This window comes from Pholcus phalangioides, unplaced genomic scaffold (assembly GCF_987345545.1).
Source record: "Pholcus phalangioides strain wild (caught in Gottingen) unplaced genomic scaffold, Ppha-v1.0 ptg000015l_1, whole genome shotgun sequence".
In the NCBI taxonomy this organism is placed as follows: domain Eukaryota; kingdom Metazoa; phylum Arthropoda; class Arachnida; order Araneae; family Pholcidae; genus Pholcus; species Pholcus phalangioides.
The window spans coordinates 81,397,896-81,414,246 of NW_028301608.1; the positions used below are offsets into that span (position 1 = coordinate 81,397,896).

The 16,351-nt window shown below is 31.6% G+C and overlaps 1 protein-coding gene across 2 annotated transcripts in view; it reads right to left on the bottom strand.

The window, feature by feature from the left end:
• Positions 1-16,351, bottom strand: part of BRWD3 (bromodomain and WD repeat-containing protein) — a 61,463-nt gene that overhangs the window by 3,383 nt on the left and 41,729 nt on the right. For both annotated transcript variants that reach the window (XM_089244479.1, XM_089244480.1), the window contains 10 exons: positions 15,722-15,926; positions 12,901-13,074; positions 11,891-12,164; positions 10,882-11,007; positions 10,115-10,271; positions 7,931-8,092; positions 6,441-6,593; positions 6,215-6,339; positions 4,127-4,284; positions 2,579-2,665 (listed from right to left, as the gene is read on the bottom strand). In XM_089244479.1, coding sequence (XP_089100605.1) covers positions 2,579-2,665; positions 4,127-4,284; positions 6,215-6,339; positions 6,441-6,593; positions 7,931-8,092; positions 10,115-10,271; positions 10,882-11,007; positions 11,891-12,164; positions 12,901-13,074; positions 15,722-15,926 — 1,621 coding nt within the window. The remainder of the gene's footprint in view (positions 1-2,578; positions 2,666-4,126; positions 4,285-6,214; positions 6,340-6,440; positions 6,594-7,930; positions 8,093-10,114; positions 10,272-10,881; positions 11,008-11,890; positions 12,165-12,900; positions 13,075-15,721; positions 15,927-16,351) is intronic.

Sequence of the window (16,351 nt, forward strand, 5' to 3'; positions counted from 1 at the left end):
AAACAAGCTTTGATTGTAAGTTGTAAAAATAATTTGTTAATGGTAATTAAACTGCTCTTGGTGAAGAGATTGTTTCACTTGACTTTGTTGTCTGTTAATACGGGATGCATAAAGATTCGTGAAATGATTCAGCAAACAGAAAAGTGCATTTAAAAAAGTCTAGACTCAAATGTTTACAATGACCATATCGTCTGAATGCAAGATTTTCATCAAAGTGAACAATACCAAACTGAACGGTCTGGACATTCTAGAGATTATCTATCCCTATGTGCAAATGTATGACACACAGAAATCAGCTGACCAAAATTGCAAGTAAAAAGGGACACCTACAAATGTGACTGGGTTCACGTAGTGGGAAATAAAGATCTTCAGTCTCTCATCCTCATATGAATTCTCCTTCATCCAATTATGAAACTGCTCATTTCAGGTTTTGGTGTTTTGTCTTTTTTTTTACAGAGATTCTTAAAGTTTCACGCATAAAACTTACGTTCAAATTTTGGGCTGTACTTAGAACAAATTAAACAATTCTTTATGAAACCTATGGGAAAATTGCATTTTGGCTAATGAATACAATTTCAGAATTAATTATCTTCATTGGCTGAGGTATGAATATTATCCACTTGGCATGTTAGTTGTTTACACGTGTTTGACAAATTTATGATGGTGTTCTACTTCTTCTTCCCTTTAATCATTGATCAAAGTTTTTGTGGGGTCAAAATGACCCCCCCTCACCACTAGTGTCTTCTTTTTTGTCTGACGGCCAGAGTGTTCACATCAAAATGACGTATTGGAAGAGCGGCAGTTTTATAGATAACATTTTCAAATTAGTTGTGAAACATCGGATATCCAAGGTGAGCATGAGGATAGTGTTGTTAGTGAATTGTACGTAAGATCTGTGTGATCAACATGTCATGGTGTTGTTTACAAGTACTATGTTATCGACTTAAAATAATTAATTTTGGCGCTTGTGAAAATATAGTAATTATTTTAATTTGTAAATTTTATTTTCTGAGTATATTTCAATCATGTTAATTTTTTTCGAAAGTCATATATCTCTCCATTTTTTTCCAATGCGTGTCTTAATAAAAAAATTTAGTGAATTTTTAATTGGCTGATGAATGAAGTCATGTAAAAAACTCATTGCTTTTATGAAGACTCCTTTTGTTGATTTTTAAAATGCATTAATACTTGCTGGGTCAAAATGATCCCACGACATCAGTTATGCACAGAATTTTCACAACACCGGTTAAGGAAATTTTAATGGTTTTAGGGTATATTGGGGCTACTGATTCAAAATCTGGCATTGGTTTTGTCAAATTAGCTCCAGTTTTTGAGATCAAGTGAAATTTTTTTATAGTAATACATAAATAGCATACAAATTGCATTGTTGAGCGAATGCATTATCTCGGAAACTAGAGCCAATTCGGCAAAACCATTACTAGATTCAGAATCAGCACCACAAAATGACTAAAATCACTGAAATATCTTTGGCAATGATTTACTTTATTTATTTATAAAGCACTGTTACAATGTTGTTTGTTTGCTGCTTATGTATTAATTTTTAAGATAAAGTGAAAATTAAATTTCAGAGTCAATCTGACAAAACCAATGCAGATTTGAAATCAGCACCCCAAAATCATCCTAAAATCACTGCAATATCTTGGAGAACAAAGTCATTGTTGAGCAGTGTAATTAAAAAAACTACTCTACTACACAAAACTAAAGAATTTCACTGGTACTTAGGTCAAAAACTATACTACATAAGTGTGGAAGGCTTTAAATATGAACTCAATTTTCTTTTTAACTCCTTTTTGATTGACATTGCATTTGTGCAACACTTTATTGCAAAAAATTTTCATACAAACTTCTATAAAAAATTATTTTTGCAAATTAAAAAAGGTCTTGTGAGTCTCAAGAGTACTTTTTAAAACTTGTTTGCAAAGAAATTTTATTTTGATAAGGGATTTTTTTTAAGACCTGACCATAAACAGAAATATTTTTTTTAAATAAGAAAAAAGTTTCCTAATTTTTTTGTAACGTGGTACATGAGGCAGAAATTTAAGTCCGTTTTCTGGACCTTTTGCAAAATTTAAAATCTAAAAATGGATCTATCACAAAATACAAATCAGCAAAATAATAAATTTAAAATTTAATTTCCTTGTATGAAATCAACTAGATTTTGTCTTGCCCTACAAAATTACTTGTTTTTCCCAAAATACAGATCATTTTCACAAAAAGTGGATCCTCATAAAAGTCTGGACACACCTCTTCTCTAATCATAATTGCTAATTATTTTAATTTAACTATACAAATAATTTGTATTAGTTAAAAAGTTGACTAACTGAAAATTTGCATTAACAATAAAAGCATACTATTAAATTAATGGTAGTTTTTTAAAAACTTCTTTAAAAATTATTAACCAATAATCATATACAAAATTTATATGCACCTAAAATTTATGCTTGCATATTCCCTGGTCCTGAATTTGAAGAGTGGTCTTAACATGTTAAATGGGGCATTTTCTAGAGCAATATTCATTGAAAAATTCTGGAATCACACTTTCATTGACACAGCTTACCTGTTTTTAATTTAACTAGATTTTTCTTGATTTGAGGAGATCTTGTAACTGGTCTTTTGTCACTTTTATTGATCTTTTTCTTTATCCCTAGATGAATTAAAAGATCTTGCACATTAGTTCACATTAAGATGTTTTATACATTGAAGTTATACTAAACTAATTTAAATTCCAGATTTATATAATTTTTTGGAGGATATTGTAGTTCCAACAGAGCAATACTGTTATATTAAGGACAGCATACCTTGATGATTCGATTTGCAGATGATAGGCATTTAGTAGGACAAAGATTAGAATTTATAAATAAATACTTATGGTATGCCTCAACATAATACATATATCACATGATGTACAGGGTGTTAAAAAAAGATGAGTCAAACTTTGAGAGATGGTGGAATAACAAACCAAGATAATCTTTTTTTTTGTCATGAAATGCATGATAAAAATGAAACAAAGATGCTAGAGGATACAGCAAGCGCACATTTTGCAACACAAAATTCATGATTGCTGCACCTCTTAGCACTTTTACATTTCATTTCCAACCCTGCATCCCATAACAAAGAATTCTATTGATGTGTATTCCATCACTTATCGAAGTTTAGACTTTTTTTAATGCACTGTATACAAGGTGCATGGGAAAGTCCCTTTATCCTAGAACAACTTGTGAACGATTGATCTAGAACCATAGTTCCTACTTTTTGTATCCAAATGACATGTGTAGACCTCAGATACATCATTCATGTTGTGAGAGTTATATAGTAATTAACCCTTTAAGCAGCAATTAGAAATCACTAAACCTCCCTTCAAAATGTCATTACTCCTTTAATGAAGTAAGCTTTCTTCCTATTTTCAGAAGGTACAAACTAAAGGCTAAAAGAAAATGTTTCCATTGAGATATAAACTTGACAAAACAACTAGGCTCGTCAATGCTGGGCAATGGAGGTAAGATATCTCATCATTGCCGGTTAAAATAAGAAAATTAACTTTTTTTAGTTGCTCTGTTCTAAAAGCCCAATTAAAAGGGTATTGCTGTCTGTTTCCCAAGGGGAAGGGAGAGAATCAATGTTTTAAAGTGCAATATTCATTTAGATATTTGAATTTGAAAATTGTTGAACATGAGGGGTAAACAGCATATGAAGTGTACGGAATGAGCTTGTTCATTAGTTTATTAGGTTCTTTTCCTCATTTTTAGTGATTTTCGGAGTCAAATATCTAAGTGAATGTTGCACTTGAAAACAGATTTTTTTTCTTCTCGGCAACAGATGGCTCGAGTTATTCCATGATAAAGGGACTCCTATCCACCCAATGGATCAACTATAGTTCAGCCTTAATTATAAATGTATGGGAAATCTTATCTTTGTAACTAATTTCACTAATAGTATGACAGATGATTGTAACAGGAGATACAAAGAATGCTGTAATTCTATAGAAAGAAAACATAACATATTTTCTTCAAGTTTAAGAATTTTAGTTTGTGAAGTATTAAAAAAAAAAAAAAAAAAAAACTTTCAAATTCAGTGATAGGCACTAAAACTAAATATCATTACTCACGACTGTTATGATGATCAACAAATTTCCCAGAATTTGAACCATGACTGCCCCGAGTAGTTAGTTGCCGTGAAACATCGTCTTTTTTGTTGCTAGTGGATGGTCGTTGTAAGATATCTGAAGACAAACCATTTTGTCCAACAACAGAAAATGGTTTTCTCCTGGAGGATATTGCAAAGAATGAGAATTTATGTTTAATAATTAAGTAAGGAATTCAGGCATTTTTTAAACTCTGTCAATCATAAACATTATATAACTGAAAAAGTATGAATTTTTTTCTTTAAAGTTTTCACTTTTAATAGCTTTTGAACAAATTACTTAAAAATTTGGTTTTTTTTATGCAGCGATATCTTGGCTAAAATTTTTTGGCTGACAAAGATTTTTTGTACCATTTCTGCCTCTCAGCTAATAAACCTTTTAGTGAACATGGATGCACGCCCATATAATACAACAGTGTTGCAAGCTGAAATCCCACAAATTCTACTATTTGTAGAGCCTAAAATAGAAATTCTTGTTGAAGATGGTTGCGGAGGAGTAATGCCGAAATTAGCTTAAAACCACTTGGCTTCAAATAGTGGACTGCTTCAGAGACCCATTGCAACTATCATAAGGGGAAAAAATGTAGAACCAACACTAAAAACTCCTGATAGGGCTTCTTGCATATTCCCTTGCTGGTACTCAGTGTTATTGGTAGAACATGTCTTTTCTGTGGGTTGTAGACAGCCTATTTATGTCAAAAGGGAAAGAGGGAATATATAAATCCATTGATGTTTGCCAGATTCTGAAAAATAAATATACTGGAAATGGTCACCCAAACCTATAATATAAAAAGATGTCTGTAAAAAATGAGTGAAAATTGTATTTGGATCAAAACTTTTTCAATTTGATAAACAAAACAGAATTTGAAAAATAATTATGATTGAATCAGATCAACAACACATAACAGCAATTTTGGTCATGTAACTCGTGGGAATATTGAACCAAATGTGGTAGCAGTTGCTATAGCTAACTGATGATGGTAACCAATGTTTTTTTTCTAATTATTGGTTTTAAATGATTTTTTTCAATGCTTCTTTTCTTCCAAAATCATAAATTTCACTAAAAATTTCTATATACAGGGTGAATGTGACATGTTCTGCCAAATGAAAGAAGGTCCAGCCTAAGTGAACATGAAACACCCTACCAAACCTGTCGTACCTTGAACTGTTGGTGGTTAATCAGTTCTGGAAAAAATATTGTGTCAAGTCTGAAAAACCCAAATTTGTGAAGCCTACACACAAACTAAGCACATGTTTATGAAGACCAGAAAAATCCTATAAGGTGACACTAATTTTATTGAAATACCCAGATTTAATGGCAAGCTACAAGAGCTGAAACATAGGTAAAGTTGAAAATTGAATTTCACTAAAATGTTTTCACTGTCAATTAGGTAAACACCCGTCTAGCTACAATCGGTCAAATTTACCAAAATCTTGTCCATTACACCAGCTTTCGAAAGAGCCTACAATAAACCATATCAATATACTGGTTCGGGCGAAATTGCCTGTTTTTTGCAACTGGACATCACTGAAATCAGTTAGTTTGTCTTTTTTGCTGTGTTTCTTTAGTGTTTGTAAAACTTATCTTCAAATTTTGGGTTGTTTACCAAATGAAACAATTTTCCATAGAAATCTGTGGGAAACGATGTTTCAGCTAGTGAATGCGATTTCGGAATGAATTATTTTTGTTGGTACTTATTCTGTAGTCACTAGCATACGCAAAGAGGTGGGGGTTTCGGGGTTAAATCCCCTTCTCCGGCACAGATTATAGTGTTATTTTGCAGGAAAAAATGTAAACTCTTGAGCAAGTGCGTACACCTATGCCTGTAATCAATTTTCACACTGATGTTTAAATTTGTTCAGTACAATGAGAAAAGAATAACAGGTGAATAAAAATAAAATGTTGATGTGTATGAAAAACTATTGATTTATATAATTCAAAATAATATTGATTTTTATAAGCAATTTAGATTATCATTGGTCAAGAAAAAAGAAAAGAAAAAAAGATACATTCTGCTTATCTAGAATGAGATATAAAAAAATAAAAACTTGCCTGTCACTAACATACTGGTTATTTCTAACTTTCTCTTCATATTTTACAGCAGACTTCCAATCACTACTTATACTACGGATTTTTTCTTCGAAGAATGCAGACAGTCGTATTGTCATAGAATAAATCTGAAAATTTTTTTATACTTCATTGTAATTATGCAGCAAGCAAAAAATTAACATGCAAGAATACCTTACTTTAGTAAGTTAACTTTTTAAACATTTCTTACCCTAGATCTCTTATTTATGTTGTAGTTGCGAGAATTTTGAAAAATCAATCTCATATCTTTACAGAAATCTATAGGGCTGCTATACTGATTTGTTTCCAATTTATCTTTGACAGTTGAAAGATCCATCGGACAGTCGATAATATCACGGTAATCCTGATGAATATTAATTAAAATTCAAATGATGCACAAGAGATTAATATAATAATCACAAAAGTACAAATAAAAAATCCAATACAATGTATGGTGCTTATAATGTGATCGCATCAAAACTCTGGATTTCCGATAACAATAACCGATTGATATGTATAACTGGAAAAAGTCCCAGTTTCAAATACGATGAGCATATATCTTGTTGAATCAAACAGAATGTATGAAAACTGGACACAACTGTTTTTCTTTTCCAAATAACCAGTTTCAAAATATTGGAATGCTCCTTTCCCTGGTTTTGTTTTTATAAAATATTTCTTTTCCTTTAGAATCTTTTTTTTGCAAATTCAGAAATAGTGAGAAGTCAGAAGGGATGACATTGTAATGTGCATTAAAAATTACGATTTTAATGTGCAGAGCCACATACGTAGATGTGTTGTGAAATTTTTTCTGGCTGAGAAACTGCAGATGTGGTCAATTAAAAGAAACTGACCAAAAACTGAAGAGAAAGGGACTTTTCTTTTACCTTAAGACACACCTCATTATAGGAAAGAAATTGCAAAAGCAGCTCCACATGCACATGGATCATAGGAGCTATTACAGCCCAATTAGCACATTGTGAACAGAGTCTGTAAATTTTGTGTCAACAAGAGAGTCTTCTGACTTCCTACATAGTGTTGGAAGTTGATAATGATAACTTATGGGAGGTGGGGGGGGAAATCAGTCTGGTTCAACTTTATATAGCTTTAAAATGCGCAGAAATAAAATATCTTTTGACAAAAGAAGATAACACACACAAACCAAAGTCCTGATAACTATAAACAAATTTTTTCCTATGTTATGATATTGGTCTGTTTCATATTTGGCGAAAGTGATATCAATACCCGAATCCATGATTCTAATAAGCAGCGTTGACTGCATATCTGATAGTAAGCTCACAAGAGCAGTAAATACCTTAAGTCCAAGGCAATGGAGGAATTTAATATTTGAAATCACCAATATAATTCCATTAGCTAGACATATTTTAAATAGTAATGTTTAAAACATAAAAAAAATATCATTAGTCATTAATGAAATTATGAATAAAGTCATTTCTTGATTAACCAAGTTATTTTCATATATTTACCATTTGATATATTTATCGATTTGTTAACAATTTATATTAATTTTAACACACCTATATGCTAAAAATTCATTTGAAATTGAAATCAGAAGACAAAAATCCCTAATGAAACCTTATTTGGAAAATGAATTGAGAGATAAATACTGCAAATCAGTTTATGAGAAATGATTAAGAACATAATTATATATAGACAGATTTTAAAATTGTCAGCCCTACTTACAGGATATTCTAATAAATTAACAGGTTGTCTGAATGGGGTGGAGTCATCACACTGGAACATCTCATCTAGTAATGCAATGCACTGTTGCTTCCACGTTGATGATGTATATTTTGAATTTTCAACTTTTAGTCTTTTGTTTGACTGCAATATTCGCTCTCTCCTCTGAAAATATGGGTTAACTCCTCAGTAAATTATATAAAAAGCATTATCCATTAATATATATTTTTTAAGTGCACACTTCTGATTGATAAAAAATAATTACCATAACAAAGGAATCAAAGCTTCAAACCAATTTCAAAAGTAAGATATTTTTTTACATTGTGCACAAGAAAAATACAGACAAACTATATTATTGTGCCAAAAGTTTTCTGCGAATTAATCACTTATAAAGATTACAAAAGGGTCGAAAATGACTCAATATAATGCCAAATTATAGTGCCAGAATTTTGCAAAATATATGGTGGTATTATAATCATATTTAACATGAGTTTAACTCAGAGTTTTTCATTTATTACATCAGTTTTCTTTTAAAGTGAAACAAGAACATTAAACTTGCCACGACTTGCAATCCCAAACAAGCCTTTTGGTTTAAATGATTAGTAAGATAAAATGTTTAAATTCCCCACTCAGATCAAATCAGTTTTCGGCCCCCTTGGATTTATAATCTCCAATGATACATACCCATATCCGAAAATTCGAAACAGAAATTTATTACTGTGAAAAATACTTTTTTATATAAGCTGTGACCAGTAAGCTTAACTAAAGTGAAAAAAACACATTGACAATTGGAGATATTCTATCACTTTTGTAGCAACACTATCATTTTATGCAAATGAGAATCTGACCCTAATATAACAAAAACTTTGATTCAATGAATTTTTTGATTTGACAATTCTTTTTTCTTCTGAAATTATAACAAAAATAAAAAGGTGAAACTCCTATCTAACAAATGAAAAACCCTGATAAACAATTCATTTAATTATCCCCTCATTTTTTCTTATTTTTTGCCATAGAAAACTATAATCCAAAGATTTTATTTCCCAGGATTTGACCTTCAGCTCTTCTTTAGAGACAAAAGAAAGGGAACGGGAATCTGTTCCTTTGTGTGTAAAGGACACAAAGATATTTAGAACAAGTGTGGAAAGGTTTTAGGGACCGATTGGTGCATACCAGTATCACAAAACATTGTGCTGTCTTCATGTTAAGATTTCAATAACGAAATAACGTTACTTCAAATTTGTGTTCTGTCTTAACAAGCAAGGTTGCGGGTCATCTGAAGAGAAAGCATTTTTTAGTTAGCAAAAAAAATGACGATTTTGACAGAATTTGATAAAAAATGCTTGACATAACAAACTTCTATCGAGAAATATTTTCAATTGTAGTCAGAAATAAGTAGTAACGCTGCATTCCTAGAGTAAGTAGCTTTTAAAATTTGCCATTACGAGTGTGCTCATGATCCTAATAAATTTCCTTAAATCTTGACTGAACTTTAGCTATAGTCAGATCAACAGCTTGAAGACAATTCTGAATGCTATTCTTCCCTGCTTACTCACCATAATTTTTTACCTAGATGTGTTAAAAAAAAAAGATTGTCTCACTCACTACTAGGCTGCCAAACAGTATTAAAAAAACTATTTTTGAGTCGACATAATTTCAGTTTTTCTGCTACCATAATTAAATTCATAATCTCATCTTCACTTCTATCTTTAGTGCATAAAATGCACTTGGTAAAAACTTGGTAATTACTAAAACGATTAAATTCACTCTTCATTCTAATATTTTTTAATAAGATGAGTAGTATCTAAATTAATAACATTTCCTTTAAAAAAATGTCAGAAATCCAATTCAAAACTAATAAAAAAAATGATTGTTTTGTAAGCAGGATTACTTTTAAATTTATATGCCATTAAAATTCTTTTCAAAAGCTTCTTAGAAGTAAAAAATTACAAAAATTCTGAACCCTTTACTCAGCATATCAGAAAACCTAAACCCCTTGTAAAATGTTTCTTTTTTTAGAAAATGTGTTGAAATTGAGAAATCAGCTTTACAAAATATCTGGGCTTGGGTTAAGTCTTTTCTATTGGAAAAAATATCAAAATTTCAACCTAATTTCAGGTTGAAATTAAATGTTTTATCCTTGAGTTGAAAATTTGGTTGTTGGAGAATATTTTAAGCAACATTTACTTTTCTTCTTTTCATTCGACCTGCAGATGGATGTTCCTCATCACTATCACTCTCGCTACACAACACATCTAGTTCACTTTGCGAATCCTGTGACCTTGAGTGCTTTGCTTCCATCATCTCGTGATATAAAAGCATTGGATCCTGGCAACTACTCGAGCTTCAAATAAAGAGACGAAAATAAGTTAAAAAAACTCATTAATATAATCAAAACTCATAAAATTATCTTAGATAAAATTGACAACACTCAGTCAAGATCTAAACAAAATTCAATTCGTTTCAAAAGATTTATGATTGAGACTTTGATCTTGAAATATTTTCCACAATAAGAATATGTGTCACTAAGTATTGATTTCAACGAAATTGCAATTATAAAATCTTGAATTTGAATTGCTTGAAATATGACAAAAATAAAACCCTAACAAGGATTATATTAAATCAATCTTTTCAAAACCCATTAAAATCATACACTATGAAATGAACGTGAACATCATGACGATCATGAGTATGTGGGTGGCAAGTATGGCAAGTATCTATATATTTATTTATGTATAAATGACGTATTCAAACTTAATATAAATAGTAAATCAATAGTCATTTTGTACAATTCTGGGAAATTTGTATATTCTATTCATATGATTTTCTTCTTTTGAATTAAAATGCAACTGTCAACTTATAAAAGTTGATGAATAGAAAAAAAAAAATGTTCAAGAGAAACTAACTTGAATGTCATACAGTTTTTCTTCTCATTATTAGGGAATAGAACATACTTTATAAATCTCAAGCATAATTCTTCAACACATTTTGCTTGCTTCACAATGCGACTCCCTGGTTCATTGAATTTGATAGCATCGATGGCAATATACTTGACATCAAACCGAACAGCATCCAATCTCCTTAAAAAACAAACAGATCCATGCATATAAAAACAGATTAGAGGGCTACATACATTTCAAAATTTATTGCACAGAAATTTCTCATGATTTCAAAGCTGATGACCATAATGTCCCCCCCCCCACCCAAATATCCAGTTCAATTGTTTTGTGAAAGTTCAATTTTATCCCTTGAAGCAATAAAAACAAGATTTCCCCTTGCATTTCTAATAAATGAAATGTAAAAATACATAATAATGGGATTACATACATTAAATACATAAATGTAAAAATAAAGCATTCCCCAGCATGCCAAGAAACAGTGAGCATGACCAGTATGTCAAGAATAACTATTTTCTGGCATGCTGGGAAATTTGAGTCACAGCTTCTAGAAAGTTCTTAAATATCTGTATTCTAAAAATTCACTGAATTGGCTGAATGCATACTGTGATACTTATAGAACCTCACTTTTTCTGGCATGTCAAGAACAGACTCCAACATTAAAAAAGCTGGTGTCCCTTGATATTTAAGGTATGGCTGGCTAATGCTGTAGTACTTGGTTACAATTAAATTTGTTAAAACTTGAGAAAATCAGTAAGGTTGTGCAGTAGAATCACGATATGTATATACAGTGAAATCTTGTTAAAACAATATATTAATAAATCTCTCAACACACAATATTTTTTGTCGTTTGGAAATGCCTATAGTCTAATGTTAACCTGCCCCCCCCTCCCCATAAGATAATCTCTCTGTAAGGACATTTTTTCTTGGTCTGTAAAGTATCATTATGTCAAGATTTCAATGTAGCATTGGCATACCTGGATGTTGACGACTTTTTAAAATTAACATGCTTCAAAATTTTTCACAAAATAAAAGTTTCAACTGACTTGGTTATAATCATACTTACCTATAAAATCGATTTTGAAGCCTAGACCTGATTGTCCCAATATCCATTGGATATTCCACTGCAATTGCATAATATGGATAACGATTCAAATCTACCGGAGAAGTAAATGGTTCAGCTATTGAAAGTTCCATAATCCGAGTTAAACCCCGACTGATTCGATCAATGTCATATTCTTGACCAAAATGTGACCACTCGTGCTTTTCTGAAACATACATCATGGCCAACCTTTCCTCTGGTGTAATTTCAACACTTCCACCTACTTCATCAGGCATTCCTTTAGAAGACAGAAAACACACTGGTTATGAAATTTTGAGGGTTACATTTTGTGTGTGTACACATCTTATTTTAATATTTCAGTAAAATATATGCAGCAAACTAAACACATAAATCAGCTGATTAATTTATGCCTAAATGGAGGGTAATTACACATATTAGGAATAGGATTGATTTTAAATTTAAGAAAAAAAAAGCTAGAAGTGAACCAGAAAAATAATCTGGCAAAAATTGACAAAGGTATCTGAGTCACACAAAAGTCAGTAGAAAAAAGACAAGACACCATTTTGGAATATTTTCCCCAGATGTGGTACTGATAAATTACTGTCTGTTTCTTTGGACTCTTAAAACAAGGTCTCTCTCAAATTAACGCCGACCAACTAGCTTGATTAGAAAATTGGGGGAAATAATGCAGATGGAAATGGAAGAAAAGTATACTTGTGATTTTCCAAAAAGGTATACTATCTGGGATGTGTGAATGTGAAATGATAGTAAAAAAACAAGGTTATGAAATAGAATATATTAGAAAGCAATTTGTATTGTGTATTTTATTTCATTATCAAAATCATTACCAATAAGCGTGAATAGTCTGTTTTTTATTTGATTCGACCAAGTAATGAAACATTCTTATTTCACTGAAAAATGATGTAATTATAAGAAAGTATGGTAAAAATTCTTATATTTCAAGAGTATAAGTTTACTTCATAATGTGAGAAGTTTTTCCACGCTATACTTACGAGATGAATCAATAGGTTCAAAGTCCCAAGGACTCATGTGTTCTTTTTCTCCATTATCCCACTTTACCAGGAAACATTGAAACATCGAATCAGGGAAGTTATCATTGAATGGCTTCTGAGATTTGATTGTTCCAAGCCACCAAGCTTTATCTATGGCTGATCTGAAACGGTCCCCTAAAAGACAAATCCAAAGATCAAGCACATGATAGTCACTCCATGATGTGAAATAAATATCTCTATTACATTTAAAAACAAATTCACTTTTACACAGCAACTTATTTAAATAATCTTTTATAATCTTTTTATAATTTCCAGTAAACAATTTATTATGTTCGGACTCAAATTTATCCCTTTATAACCTGGATAACATAGCTCAACCCTTCATAAATATAAGTAAAGTTTTCACTTGGAGTCCAGAGAAACACCATCAGTTATTTCATATTGGTGGATTTCTGGTTCACCCCCCCCCCCCACCCAAAAATGTCTCATCTGTGGAAACTTGTACAAGTTTCAACATACAATTTCAACAGTCATTCAAGATTTTTCTCATTAAATTTTTATTACATATAGTTCTGAATTCTAAATCACATCTTAGATGAATAAATTATTTTAAAATAGGTCTATGTTTTCCCATTGAAAGGAAAAAGTACTCCTTTATCAAACTTCATGAAAAAAACAATGGTCATTAAAATAGCATAGTTTTCTCTGTTTATGACAGGCATCAATATCTATAAGTAATCTTGCAATCTGATATACAATGAAACTTCCTGTAATGGCCACCTCCGAATAATGGTGACCTCCAGACCACCACTGCATTTTTGAAAAGGAATGTATTGCATAGGATTACTATAGAGGTTAACCTTTCAACAAGGCTTCCTAAATAGTAGTCTCTTTTGAATGAGGGAACAGAAATACGTAAGATAAATATCCCCAAGATTTTGATCTAAAGATCCCCCCTCTCAACTTGAACTCTATAGAAAGCAGAATAAGTAGTTTCTTTTTCTTAATAAAAAATTATAGTGTGACTAAATACCAAGCAAAGATAATTATTATCTCAGCTTGGTATCAAGTCAATTGTATAAGATATACAGAAAAACTGGCTAATTTTGTAGACATAGATTTTTTTGGAAAAATTTCATCTCTGCCCCTACCGTGACTCGAACCAGAGTCCCTCGAATGCCGGTTAAGTGCTCTACCAATTGAGCTATGGTGACAGATAGAATATTTAACCAATAGAGGAAAGTCAATTGTACTTTGTATAATTAACAGAGAGGTTCATCATTTTGTTGTACGTCTACATCAGGGGCTAATGTCGTTATGAGCCATTGTTGTGTTAGGAGGCTGTCTACTGCGCAGTACCACTCAGCTTAAAGAACATATTGTTCTAAGGTTAGAAAAAGTCTGTCCCCTGTAGCACAGTGGTAGAGCACTTGACCGGACAATGAGAGGTTGGTGGTTCAATTCCCCACAGAGGAATGCGACTTTTCTTCCCAAAATGATAGTTTTATTTATCATAGGACGAGTCTGATAAAGACAATATTTAATTTGAAATATCGTCCACAGAAACAAGGATTACAGTACTGTGTATTTTTATTCTCAAGATAGAACTAGTCGGGCAAAAAACTAAATCCTTTCATACTAGCTTTGACCGCTGTGGGATCTTTTGCCAGTGTGATAATGGTTACATTTTTTTTTGTGTGTTCTATCATGCAAAGGATTCCAATTTCTCTATATCTCTAAAATGAAAATTAGTAAAAGTAAAAATGACTGTTTCTCATAGAAACTGACGAAATTATTTTTAGGAAAAAACAAATTCTAGTAAACCTTTTCAGAAAGTGAGGATGACTTGCACCACTCTGACTTTAATGCTTTGTATCACAAATATACAAATTGTAATATCTTATATAAACTGATGCCATAAGCAGGGCTCCCGCTCAAAAACTAGAAAAAATAAGAAAAAGCAGGACTAAAGAGTAGGACTCCCCCCCCCCAAACATATATATATATATATATAAATAATAAAAAAATTCCTAAAAAAAATTTTTTTTTTATTAAAAAAAATTTTAAATTCATTTTTTTCATAGCACTATTTTAGTATCTTATAAAATAGGCTCAAGCCAAAGCAAAATACAAGAAATAACTTTTCCACAAAAACAATTTTTGGACAAATTAGGGTACTAGCAACAACAGACAATTCTTTTCTGTTTCTCCTTCACAATATAAATTACATTCTTTTTCCGAGTCTTCCACTGTCCTGTCTGTCAGCTCTCTTCCACAATGCACAGCAAATTATGAAGATATGTAAGTTTTTTAAGAATGACGTTTTTTCAAGACCACTTCCAAAAGCACAATATGTAAATTACAAGATACAATGGAAATAAATCAAGGTGAACCAGATGGTTTTACTACGTTGTTCGTACGTTGTAGTCAAACACAAGTAGTAAATACAAAATAATTTTTCCGATCTAGACAGAAGTTTTCAATGACTATTCTTGCTTGAACTCTCAAACTAAGCAAATGAAAAAATTAACGAACTAAATGGTCCACATACACCCCTCAAATAACCTTAAAAATGATACAATTTCTGCTTTGGCAGAATCATTTTAATCGCAATCTACAACATTTGTAATATTTCGCAATATATCAATATGATTCCCTCCCCTCAATTAAAATCAATTACACAAATTTTGTCGATAGGATTTGGTGGAAAACTAGGACAAAAACTAGAAAGTAGGACATAACCGAGAAAAGACAAAAGTATGACATTTTATCAAGAAGTAGGACGAGGTGGGAGCCCTGCATAAGTGTGTACATATATTACCTGGCTTCCAGTTATAATACATTGCCTGGTCATAAGTTTGCTTCAACACAATAAAATCTATAACATCAGCCATATCATGATATTTCACAGAGAAAGTCGTTTCACTTTCGCATCCCGATGGATTCAAAAGAGCAAGCTGCAAACAACAAAGCCTAGGTCCATGGTTCTCAAAAGACATATCCACAATTTTTGCTACTTCCTGATCCTGAAGAAAAAAAAGAAAAAAAGCCATGAATACTAATCATGTTATCGTGTTTAAATGAACATTCCATGAGTAAACATAAAAAAAAATTTGTAAATGTGGGGAGGAAAAATTGAAGTACAGTCCTTTTAAGCAGTTTTAAAATCTCCCTGATCCGAATTGTAACAGCCACAGAGGAATGTCATTAACAAAATGAGAGGGTTTTAATTAGCCGAGTGCTGCTGTAAGAGATAGAGATTCTCAAACTGTGCATCAAGCTTTGTCAGGAGCACCGCAGAATGGCAGCCCTGACAAAGGTTTTCTGAAGAGATTCTTTGTTAAACTGCTCTGGGGAAGCCGTGGATAAGAGTTGATTAGGGATAGAGGCACTGCAGGTGGGAAAAGTTTGAAAGAACTCCTGGGTTAATGCAATTATGTTGGGACAAGAG